Source organism: Phocoena sinus, chromosome X (assembly GCF_008692025.1).
Source record: "Phocoena sinus isolate mPhoSin1 chromosome X, mPhoSin1.pri, whole genome shotgun sequence".
Classification (NCBI taxonomy): domain Eukaryota; kingdom Metazoa; phylum Chordata; class Mammalia; order Artiodactyla; family Phocoenidae; genus Phocoena; species Phocoena sinus.
The window spans coordinates 52692397-52704546 of NC_045784.1; the positions used below are offsets into that span (position 1 = coordinate 52692397).

General features: G+C 36.9%; 1 protein-coding gene across 1 annotated transcript in view; it reads right to left on the minus strand.

The window, feature by feature from the left end:
- Positions 1-1137: 1137 nt before the first annotated feature.
- Positions 1138-12150, minus strand: part of ARHGEF9 (Cdc42 guanine nucleotide exchange factor 9) — a 213991-nt gene continuing 202978 nt past the window's right edge. The window contains exon 10 of the mRNA XM_032620875.1: positions 1138-1379. Coding sequence (XP_032476766.1) covers positions 1198-1379 — 182 coding nt within the window. The 3' untranslated portion in view covers positions 1138-1197. The remainder of the gene's footprint in view (positions 1380-12150) is intronic.

A 12150-nucleotide genomic window follows, 5' to 3' on the forward strand; every position in this document is an offset into this window, starting at 1 on the left:
GGCTCTGTCTTGACCTCTCAGAAATTCCAGCAATGCTGCCTAAACAATCTGCCAATAGGGAGCAGGTACAACCAGGTCCCCGATTGCAGTGGGGAGTTCTACTCTAAACCTGCTTGGTACTGGAGGCAGTTGAATCCCTCCTCCAGGAGGCAGAGTCTCAGCCTCTTTATTTCTAGTTCAGATTTTTTAGTTTAGGGGAGGGACAAGCCTAGAAGAAACACCATAACCAAAGTGGCATGAAGAAGAGAAAAACTGACCCAAAAACCCCAGATACAAAACTGGCATGACCCAGCAGTGCTGCAACATGGGAATCCCCAGTGCTAGCAGAAGAAATAGCCCAAATGCAGAATGCTCCCTGAACAGAAGTCCTCTCCAGCATCATTACTCTGACATTCCCTTGCTTCTGTTTAGTTTCGATCCCTCTACAACACCTAAAACACAGTGAAAGCAATAGAAATATTGAGCACTTATGTCACAGGGCACAACAGAGCATGTCCAGACTGGCATGACTGAGGACAGAAGATGCAGGGAAAAGGCTATTTGGGGCAACTGCAGGGCTGCAGAAATATTCGCAGATGATCAGTTGAGGGAGTGGAGGAAGGGGATCCTCCCTTTACCCAGTGAAAAGGAAAAGGAAAAAAAGAAATTCAAAACTCCCAAACTCCACCACATCAAATTAAATTCAAAAGTCATCAGCATCAGTATCATCAGGTAACTAAAAAACAATACAAACACATCTATGTTAATAATGACAAGTCAATGAATCACTCACAGGAGAGCAAAAAGATTATCTCAACAAGAAAAGGAACAAATAGAAATGTCATTTTCTGAAAGTAAAGAGGAGGGGGACAGGGTAAGAATGGAAAACATTTTAAGAAGGGATCATGTGTTTGGAATTCATTGGTACTTCTTCCTACCAACTACAGATTTTACTTCCCCAAAACAACAGAAAACATTTTTGGTCCTTCTGTGTGTGTGTGTGTGTGTGTGTATGTGTGTGTGTGTGTGTGTGTGTACACTCAAGGTCCTGTGTGCGTGTGTGTGTGTGTGTGTATGCGTGTGTGTGTGTGTGTATATATATATATATATATATATATATATATATATAAATTTCAACAGTGCTTCTCCGAAAAAAGGTCCATCTATAAATATAATTTTATTTACTTTATTTTAAAATTATCTGTCTCCCTGTTGGTATTATTTTTTGAAGGGGGTTAACCTGCTGAAGTTTTGCCAGAATGGTGACTGGCTGCGCTTGGGTTCGGTGAACTCAAAGACCTGCGACTGAGCGATGCCATCAGGGACCAGGTACTGGCCCTGGTTTAACGGGTCCTGCGGTGGTGGGTAGGAAGGAGGAACTGAGCGAGCAGAGGTGACACCTAGAGTAGATGGGAGATCAAAGGGAAATGGTATAAATTAAGTAGTAAGGGGCTTCTCAAAGCACCTAGTGCCCACTTTTAATCCTTATCTCTATTCAGAACAGAATAGGCTGAGGAACACAGTATATGATTCAGAATGCAAGGATGATCTCTCTGCTGCTCCCAAATACCTTTCTCATCTGCTGGTCAGTGTCTGAAATTTCAACATTATAGTTTCTCTGTTTGCCTTTGTTTGATGATTTGATCCCATTACCCTGGAAGTAGTATCATATTAAGCCATCATATAACATATTAAGACATTCACACTTCAGTGGGAAGGAACCACTTCTTTTCTAAAAGCCAGTATTTTGTTGTTTTGTTTTTGTTCTTGTTATTGTTTTCCAGCTTTATTGAGATGTAACTGACATACAATGTTGTGTAAGTTTAAGGTATGCAATGTGATAATTCATTATACATATATATTGTGAAATAATTACCACAATAAGGTTAGTTAGCACATCCATCACCTCACACAATTACCTTAAGTATACAATAACGTATTGTTAACTACATTAACCATACTGTACATTATATCTCCAAAACTATTTCATCATATAACTAGAAGCTTGTGCCCTTTGACCAACATCACCCCACTTTCCCCAACCCCAACCCCTGGCAACCTACTTTCTGTTTCTATAATTTTGCCTTTTTCAGATTGCTTATATAAAAGACATATTGTATTTGTATTTTTCTGTCTGACATTTCACACAGCATAACTCCCTAAAGACCATCCATATTTCCATAAATGGCAGGATTTCCTTCTTTTTATGGTTGAATAGCATTCCACAGTGTGTATGTGTGTGTGTGTGTGTGCGTGTGTGTGTGTCTTTTTGGGGTGTATGGTTTATAAAAAATGTTCTCCCATTGCATAGGTAGCCTTTTCATTTTGTTGATTGTCTTTTGCTATGCAGAAGCTTTCTAGTTTGATGTAGTCCCACTTGCTCACTTTTGTTTCTCTGGCTTTGATTTAGGTGTCATATTCAAAAACTCATTGCCAAGATCAATGTTGAGGAGTACAGGGAAAACAGGGAATACTCTGTTTTCGTCTAGGAATTTTATAGATGTGGGTCTTACACTTAAGTCTTTAATCAGTTTTGAGTTAATTTTTGTGAGTGGTGTTATATAGGAGTCCAATACAGTCCTTTGCATGTAAACATTCAATTTTCCCAATACCATTAATAAAAGAGACTATATTTCCCCCACTAAATATTCTTGGCCTCCTGACAAATATTAGTTGACCATAAGTGTGGGTTTATAATTGGGCTCTTGATTCTGTTCCATTGATCTATATGCTGTTTTTTATGCTAGTACCATACTTTTTTGATTATTATAGCTTTGTAATATAGTTTGAAATTGGGATGCATGATTGACCCAGCTTTGTTCTTCTTTAACAGAACTGCTTTGGTAAATTGGGGTCTTTTGTGGTTCCATATGAATTTTAGGAGTGTTTTCTCTCCTTCTATGAAAAATGCCATGGAATTTGAGATAAGGATTACAGCAAGTATACAGATGGCTTTATATAGTAAGGACATTTTCACAATATTAATTCTTATCATCCATGAATATGGAATATCTTTCAATTTATTTGTGTCTTCTTCAATTTCTTTCATAAATGTCTAATAGATTTCAATGTGCAGATCTTTAACCTTCTTGGTTAAACCTATTCCTAAGTACTTTACTATTTTGTGCTATTGCAAAGGGGATCATGTCCTTAATTTCTCCTTTGGATGTTTGTTGTTAGTGAAACACAACTGATTTCTGTACACTGATTTTGTATCCTGAAACATTACTGAATTCCTTTATTATTCTGATATTATTATTTCTTGGGATAGTCTTTAGAGTTTTCTATGTATGAAATCATATCATCTGTAAACAGAGACAATTTGACTTCTCACTTTCTGACTTTAATTGCTTTTTATTGCCTGACTGCTCTGGCTAGGACTTCAAGAGCTATGCTGAATAGGAGTGGTGAGGTTTGGAATCCTTGTCTTATTCCTGAACTTAGAGGAAAAGCTTTCAAACTTTCACCTCTGAGTATTGTTATTAGTGGTGAGCTTGTCATAAAAGGCATTGATTATATTGAGATATGTTCTTTGTATACTCAATTTATTGAGAATTTTTATCACGAAAGATGTTGAATTTTGTAAAATGCTTTTTCTGCATCTATTGAGGTGATCATGTGATTTTTATCTTTCATTCTATAAATGTGGTGTGTCACATTTATTGATTTGCATATGTAGACCATGCTTGCATCCTAGAGATGAATCCTACTTGATGATGATGCATGATCCTTTTATGTGCTGTTGAATTTGGTTTGCTAGTATTTTGTTGAGAATTTTTACATCTATATTCATCAAGGATATCTAGTAATATCTTTATCCAGCTTTGGTATCGGGGTAATGCTAGCTTCATAAAGTGAGTTTGAGAGTGTTCCTTTTAGGTTTTTGACTAGTTTGAGAAGGACTGTTGTTAATTCTTTTTAAAATGTTTCATGGAATTCACCAGTGAAACCATCTATCTGTTCCTGGGCTTTTCTTTGTTGGGAGGTTTGACTACTGATTCAACCTCACTTGTTATTTGTCTGCTCAGATTTTGTATTTTTCCCTAATTTGAGACAATAATAGACATAGTACATTGTATAAGATTAAGGTGTACAACATAATGATTTGATATATGTATATACTGCAAAAAGATAAGCACATTAAGGTCACTTAACATCCATCACTTCACATAGTTACACGTTTTTTCTTTTGATGAGAACTTTTACAATCTACTCTCTTAGCAACTTTCAAATATACAATACAGGTTTGCTAACTTTAGTCTTCATGCCGTATGTTACTTCCTCAACCTCATTTATTTTATAACTGAAACTCTACCTTTTGACCACATTCACCTATTTCCCCAACCCAACACCCCTTGCATGTGGTAAACATCAATCTCTTCTCTGTTTCTACAAATTCAGTTTTATTAGATTCCCCATATAAGTGATATCATACAGTATTTGTCTTTCTTTGTCTGAATTATTTCATTTAACATAACACCTTCCAGGTTAGTCCACGATGTGGAAAAGACAAGATTTCCCTCTTTCTACAGATGAATAATATTCCATTGTGTGTGTTTGTATATATTTATTTTACCTATTTATCTGTCAAAGGACACTTAGGTTATTTCTATGTCTTGGCTATTATGAATAATGCAGTAACAAATATGGGGTACAGATATCTCTTCAAGATAGTTATTTCTTTTCTTTAGATATATACCCAGAACTGGAATTGAATTATACGGTAGCTCTATTTTTAACTTTTTTACGAGCCTCCATACTGTTTTCCATAGCAGCTGTACCAACTTACATTCCCACCAACAGTATGGAATGCATGGAATACCTTTTTCCTTTCTCTACATCCTTCCCAGCACTTGTCTTTTGATAACAGCCTTTCTGAAAGGTGTGAGGTAATATCTCATAGTGGTTTTGATTTGCATTTCCTGATGATGAATGATGCTGAGGTACTTTTCGTGTACCTGTTGGCTGTTGGAATATTTTCTTTGAAAAATGTCTACTTAGGTCTTCGGCTTATTTTTTTTTTACATCTTTATTGGAGTATAATTGCTTTACAATGGTGTGTTAGTTTCTGCTTTAATAACAAAGTGAATCAGTTATACATATACATATGTTCCCATATCTCTTCCCTCTTGTGTCTCCCTCCCTCCCACCCTCCCTATCCCACCCCTCTAGGTGGTCACAAAGCACCAAGCTGATCTCCCTGTGCTATGCGGCTGCTTCCCACTAGCTATTTTACATTTGGTAGTGTATATATGTCCATGCCACTCTCTCACTTTGTCACAGCTTACCCTTCCCCCTCCCCATATCCTCAAGTCCATTCTCTAGTAGGTCTGTGTCTTTATTCCTGTCTTACCCCTAGGTTCTTCACGATATTTTTTTTCTTAAATTCCATATATATGTGTTAGCATACAGTATTTGTCTTTCTCTTTCTGACTTACTTCACTTTTATTGGAATATAGTTGATTTACAATATTGTGTTAGTTTCTGTTGTATAGCAAAGTGAATCAGTTAAACATATACATATATCTGCTCTTTTTTAGATTCTTTTCCCATAAAGGTCATTACAGAGTATTGAGCAGAGTTCCCTGTACTATACAGTAGGTTCTTCTTATTTATTTATTTTATATATAGTAGTGTGTATATGTCAGTCCCAATCTCCCAATTTATCCCTCTCTCCCTTTCCACTTTGGTGACCGTAAGTTTGTTTTCTATATCTGTGACTCTATTTTTGTTTTGTAAATAAGTTCATTTGTACCATTTTTTAGATTACACATATAATCAATACCATATGATATATGACTTACTCTGTCTGACTTACTTCACTCAGTATGACAATCACTAGGTCCATCCATGTAGCTGCAAATAGCATTATTTTGTTCTTTTTTATGGCTGAGTAATATCCCATTGTATATATGTACCACATCTTCTTTATCCATTCATCCATTGATGAACATTTAGGTTCCTTCCATGTCCTGGCTATTGTAAATAGCACTGCTATGAACATTGGGGTGAATGTTTCTTTTTTTTTTTAACATATTTATTGTAGTATAATTGCTTTACAATGGTGTGTTAATTTCAGCTTTATAACAAAGTGAATCAGCTATACGTAAACATATATCCCCATATCTCCTCCCTCTTGCATCTCCCCCCCACCTCTCTACTAACAAATGTAAAATAGATAGCTAGTGGGAAGCAGCCGAATAGCACAGGGCGATCAGCTCGGTGCTTCATGTATTTTTTTGATTTATGGTTTTCTCTGGATATATGCCTAGGAGAAGGATTGCTGGATCATATGGTAGCTCTATTTTTAGTTTTTTAAAGAACTTCCATACTGTTCTCCATAGTGGCTGTACCAATTTACATTCCCACCAACAGTGTTGGAGGGTTCCCTTTACTCCACACCCTCTCCAGCATTTGTTTGCAGACTTTATGATGATGGCCATTCTGACCGGTCTGTAGTGATACCTCATTGTAGCTTTGATTCGCATTTCTCTAATAATTTGCAATGTTGAGCATCTTTTCATGTGATTTTGGCCATCTATATGTCTTCTTTGGAGGAATGTCTATTAGATCTTCTGCCCACTTTTTGATTGGGTTGTTTACTTTTTTTGATAGTGAACTGCATGAGCTGTTTGTATATTTGGAGTTTAATCCCTTGTCAGTTGCTTCGTTTGCAAATATTTTCTCCCATTCTGTGGGTTGTCTTGTTTTTCTATGGTTTTCCTTGCTGTGCAAAAGCTTGTAAGTTTAATTAGGTCCCATTTGTTTATTTTTGTTTTTATTTTCAGTACTCTAGGAGGTGGATCCAAAAAGATATTGCTGAAACTTATGTCAAAGAATGTTGTGCCTATGTCTTCCTCAAAGAGTTTTATAGTATCTGGTCTTACATTTAGGTCATTAATCCACTTTGAGTTTATTTTTGTGTGTGGTGTTAGATAATGTTCTAGTTTTATTCTTGTACATGTAGCTGTCCAGTTTCCCCAGCACCATTCATTGAAGAGACTGTCTTTTGTCCACTGTATTTCCTTGCCTCCTTTGTCATAGATTAATTGACCATAGGTGCATGGGTTTATTTCTGGGCTTTCTATTCTGTTCCACTGATCTATATTTCTGTTTTTGTGCCACTACCATACATTTTTGGAAATGATTTTTTAAAGTTTTGTTTTATATTGGAGTTGATTAACAATTTTGTGTTAGTTTCCAGTGTACAGCAGAGTAATTCAGTTATACACACAGATGTATCTACTCTTTTGCAGATTCATTTCCCATTTAGATTATTACAGAGTATTGATCAGATTTCCCTAAGTTATACAGTAGGTTTTTTTGATAACTTTAGCTTTGTAGTATAGTCTGAAGTCAGGGAGCCTGATACCTCCAGCTCCATTTTTCTTTCTCAGGATTACTATGGCTATACAGAGCCTTTTGTTTCCATATAAATTTTAAAAAATTGTTCTAGTTCTGTGAAAAATGTTATTGGTAAATTAATAGGGATTGCATTGAATCTGTAGATTGCCTTAGGGAGTATAGTCATTTTGACAATATTGATTCTTCCAAACCAAGAACATGGTATATCTTTCCATCTGTGTCACCTTCAATTTATTTCATCAGAGTCTTATAGTTTTCAGAGTACAGGTCTTTTGCCTCGTTAGGTAGGTTTATTCCTAGGTATTTTATTCTTTTTGATGAGATGGTAAATGGGATTGTTTCCTTATTTTCTTTCTGAGTTTTGCTGTTAGCGTACACAAATACAAGTGATTTCTGAGTGTTAATTTTGTACCCTGCAACTTTATCAAATTCATTGATATGCTCTAGTAGTTTTCTGGTAACGTCTTCAGAATCATCAATGTATAGTACCATGTCATCTGAAAATAGTGACAGTTTTACTTCTTTTCCAGTTTGGATCCCACTCATTTCTTTTTCTTCTCTGGTTGCTGTGGCTAGGACTCCCAGAACTTGAATAAAAGTGGTAAGAGTGGACATCCTTTTCTTGTTCCTGATCTTAGAGGAAATGCTTTCAGCTTTTACCATTGAGTGTGATGTTAGCTGTGGGTTTGTTGTATATGGTCTTTATTATGTTGAGGTAGGTTCCATTTATGACCACTTTCTGGACAGCTTTTATCATAAATGGGTGTTGGAATTGTGAAAAGCCTTTTCTGCATCTATTGAGATAATCATATTTTTTTTATACTTTTAAATTTGTTCATGTGGTATATCACAGTGACTAATTTGGGGATAACGAAAAATCCTTGTATCCCTGGGATAAATCCCACTTGATTGTAGTGTTTGATCCTTTTAATATATTGTTGGATTTGGTTTGCTAGTATTTTGTTGAGGATTTTTCCATCTATGTTCTTCAGTGATATTGGCCTGTAATTTTATTTTTTTGTGGTATCTGCATCTGGTTTTGGTATTAGGGTGATGGTGGCCTCGTAGAATGAGTTAGGGAGTGTCCCCCCTTGCTATATTTTGGAAGAGTTTGAGAAGGATAGGTGTTAACTCTTCTCTAAATGTTTGACAGAATTTGCCTGTGAAGCCATCTGATGTTGGACTTTTGTGTGAAGTTTTTTTTTTTTTTTTTCAGTATGCGGGGCGTTAAAGTGCCCCGATATTATTGTGTTACTGTCAATTTCTCATTTTATGGCTGTAAGAATTTGCCTTCTATATTGAGGTGCTCCTATGTTGGGTGCATAAATATTTACAATTGTTATATCTTCTTCTTGGATTGATGCTTTGCTCATTAAGTGGTATCCTTTTTGTCTCTTTTAACAGTCTTTATTTCAAAGTCTATTTTGTCTGATATGAGTATCACTACTCCAGCTTTCTTTTGATTTCCATTTGCATGGAATACCTTTTTCCATCCCCTCATTTTCAGTCTGTATGTGTCTCTAGATTTCATGTGGGTCTCTTGTAGACAGCATATATGTGTTTTTTTTTTAATTTGGATATAGTTGTTTTACAATGTCATGTTAGTTTCTACTGCACAGCGAAGTGGAGTTCCCTTTGCTATACAGCATGTTCTTGATAGTTTTCTATTTTATATATATTAGTGTATATATGTCAATCCCATTCTCCCAATTCATGCAACCCCCATCCCCCCTTGGTGTCCATACATTTGTTCTCTACACCTATGTCTCTATTTCTGCCTTGCAAACTGGTTCGTCTGTACTATTTTTCTAGATTCCACATATATGTGTTAATACATGATATTTGTTTTTCTCTTTCTGACATACTTCACTCTGTATGACAGTCTCTAGGTCCATCCATGTCTCTACAAATGACCCAATTTTGTTCCTTTTTACGGCTGAGTAATATTCCATTGCATATATATACCACATCTTCTTTTTCTTTTTTAAATCAATTACGCCAGTCTATGGCTTTTTGTTTGAGGATTTAATCCATTTACATTTAAGATAATTACTGATCTGTATGTTCTTATTGCTATTTTGTTAATTGTTTTGGATTAGTTTCTGTAGTCCTTTTTTCTTCCCTTCCCTTTTTGTTCTCTTCTCTTGTGATTTGATGACTATGTTTAGTGTTGTGTTTGGATTGCTTTTTCTTTTTTTGTGTGTTTGTATCTGTTCTAGATTTTTGCTTTCCGCTTACCATGAGGTTTTGATATAGCAGACTACATATATACAAGGTTTTTTAAAGTTGCTGGTCTCTTAATTTTAAATGGATTTCCAATATCCTGCATTTGTATGCTCCTCTTCTCACTATTGCTGTTTTTGTTATCATATTTTGTGTGTATGTTTGCCTACCTTTACTGTATGTTTGCCTTTACTGTTGCACTTTCCCATTCATAATTTTCTTGTTTCTAGTTGTGGTCTTTTCTTTTCCATGTAGAGAATTCCCCTTAGCATTTGTTGTACAGCTGGTTTGGTGGTGGTGAATTTTCTTAGCTTTTGTTTGTAAAGCATTTGTTTTTCCATGGAATCTGTATGAGAGCTTTGCTTGGTAGAGTATTCTTGGTTGTGTTTTTTCCCTTTCATGGCTTTAGATATATCGTGCCCCTCCCTTTGGGGCTGCAGAGCTACTGCTGAACAATCAGCTGATAACTTTATGGAAATTCCCTTGTGTGTTATTTGTTGCTTTTCCTTTGTTGCTTTTAATATTTTCTCTGCCTTTTTTGTCAATTTTATTAATATGTGCCTCAGTATGTCCCTCCTTGGGTTTATCCTGTATGGGACTCTCTGCACTTCCTGGTCTTGAGTGGGTGTTTCCTTTCCCATGTAAGGGAAGTTTTTGGCTATTATCTCTTTAAATATTTTCTCAGGACCTTTCTCTCTCTCTTCTCCTTCTGGGACCCCTATAATGCAAATGTTTTTGCATTTAATATTGTCCCAGATGTCTCTGAGACTGTCCTCATTTCTTTTCATTCTTTTTTTCTTTATTCTGTTTTGCAGCAGCAATTTCCCCCAATCTGTCTTCCAGCTCACTTATTTGTTCTTCTGCCTCACTTTTTCTATTGATTCCTTCTAGTGCATTTTTCATTGCAGTTATTGTATTGTTTAATCTTTGTTCTTTTAAGCTTCTAGCACTTTATTAAACATTTCTTGTATCCTATTGGTCTGTGCTCCATTTTTTTTTTTCTGACATCTTGAATCATCTTTACTCTCATTACTCTGGATTCTTTTCCAGATAGGTTGCCTATCTCCACTTCACTTAGCTGATCTTCTGGGGTTTTATCTTGTTCTTTCCTCTGGAACATATTTCTCTGCCATCTCATTTTGTTTAGATTTCTGTCTTTGTGGTCTCTGTTCCTCACACTGCAGGATTGTAGCTTTTCTTGCTTCTGGTGTCTGCACCTTGCTGGGTGAGGTGGGACCAGTGGCTTATACAGGCTTCCTGGTGGGAGAGACTGGTGTCTGCCCACTGGTGGGTGGAGCTAGATCTTGTCCCTCTGGGGATAAGGCCATGGCAAGTGGTGTGTTTATAGGTGGTTGTTGGCTCAGGACGACTTTAGGCAGCCTGTCTGCTGATGGGTGGGGCTGTATTCCCACCATGTTCATTGTTTGGTCTGAGGCATTCAAGTGCTGGATCCTACAGGCTGTTGTCCAGGTCTTGGTGTCAATATGATGACCTCTGGGAGAGCTCTTGATGATCAATATTCCTTGGAGACCCCACCACCAGTGTCCTTGTCCCCACAGTGACCCACAGTTACCCACAGCTGACCCCTGCCTCCCTAGGATACTCTCCAAGGCCTGCAGGTAGGTCTGGCCCAGGATCCTATGGAGTCACTGCTTTGCCCTGGGTACCAGTGCATGTGAAACCTTGTGTGCTCCCTCCAAGGGTGTAGTCTGTTTCCACCAGTCCTGTGGAACTCCTAGACTCAAGCCCACTGGCCTTCAAAGCCAAATGTTTTGTGCACTCCTCTTCCCATTGCCAGACCCCCAGGCTGGGGATACTGATGTGGGGCTCAGAACTCTCACTTCTGTAGGAGAACCTCTGTGATATATTAATTTTCCAGTTTGTGGTTTGCCCAGTTGGTGGGTATAGGATTTGATTATATTGCAGAAGCACCCCTCCTACCATCTCATTGTGGCTTCCTCTTTGTCTTTGGGTGTAGAGTGCATATTTTGGTAGGTTGGGGTCTTTTTTGTCGATGGTTATTCAGCAGTTAGTTTTGATTTTGTTGTTTTTGTGAGAGGAGATAAGCTCAAGTCCTACTCTGCCATCTTGTCTCCTGCCCCTGTCATATTTTCTTCTTCACGTTTTCGTGTTACTAATTAGCATACTTTCATTTCAGCTTGAAGAACCTTCAGCATTTATTGTAAGACAAATCTAGTGGTGATTAACTCTTTCAGCTTTTTTTTTTTTTTTTTTTTTTTTTGGTCTGGAAAATTCTTTTTCTCTCCTTTATTTCTGAAGACAACTTTTCTGGGTACAGCATTCTTGGTTGGATGTTATTTTCTTTCAGTACTTTGAATATATCATTCCACTCTCTCCTTGCCTGCTAGGTTTCTGTTGAGAAATCTGCTGATAGCCTTATGCAGGTTCTCATGCATATGAGAATCGTTTTTTTCTCTTGCTCTTAACCTTCTCTTTTTGTCTTTGATTTTAGACAGCTTTATTATAATGTATCTTAGAGAAGATCATTTTGGGTTGAATTGTTTGGAGACCAGTGAGCCACATGAACTTAGATATCCAAATATCTACCCAGAATTGGGAAGT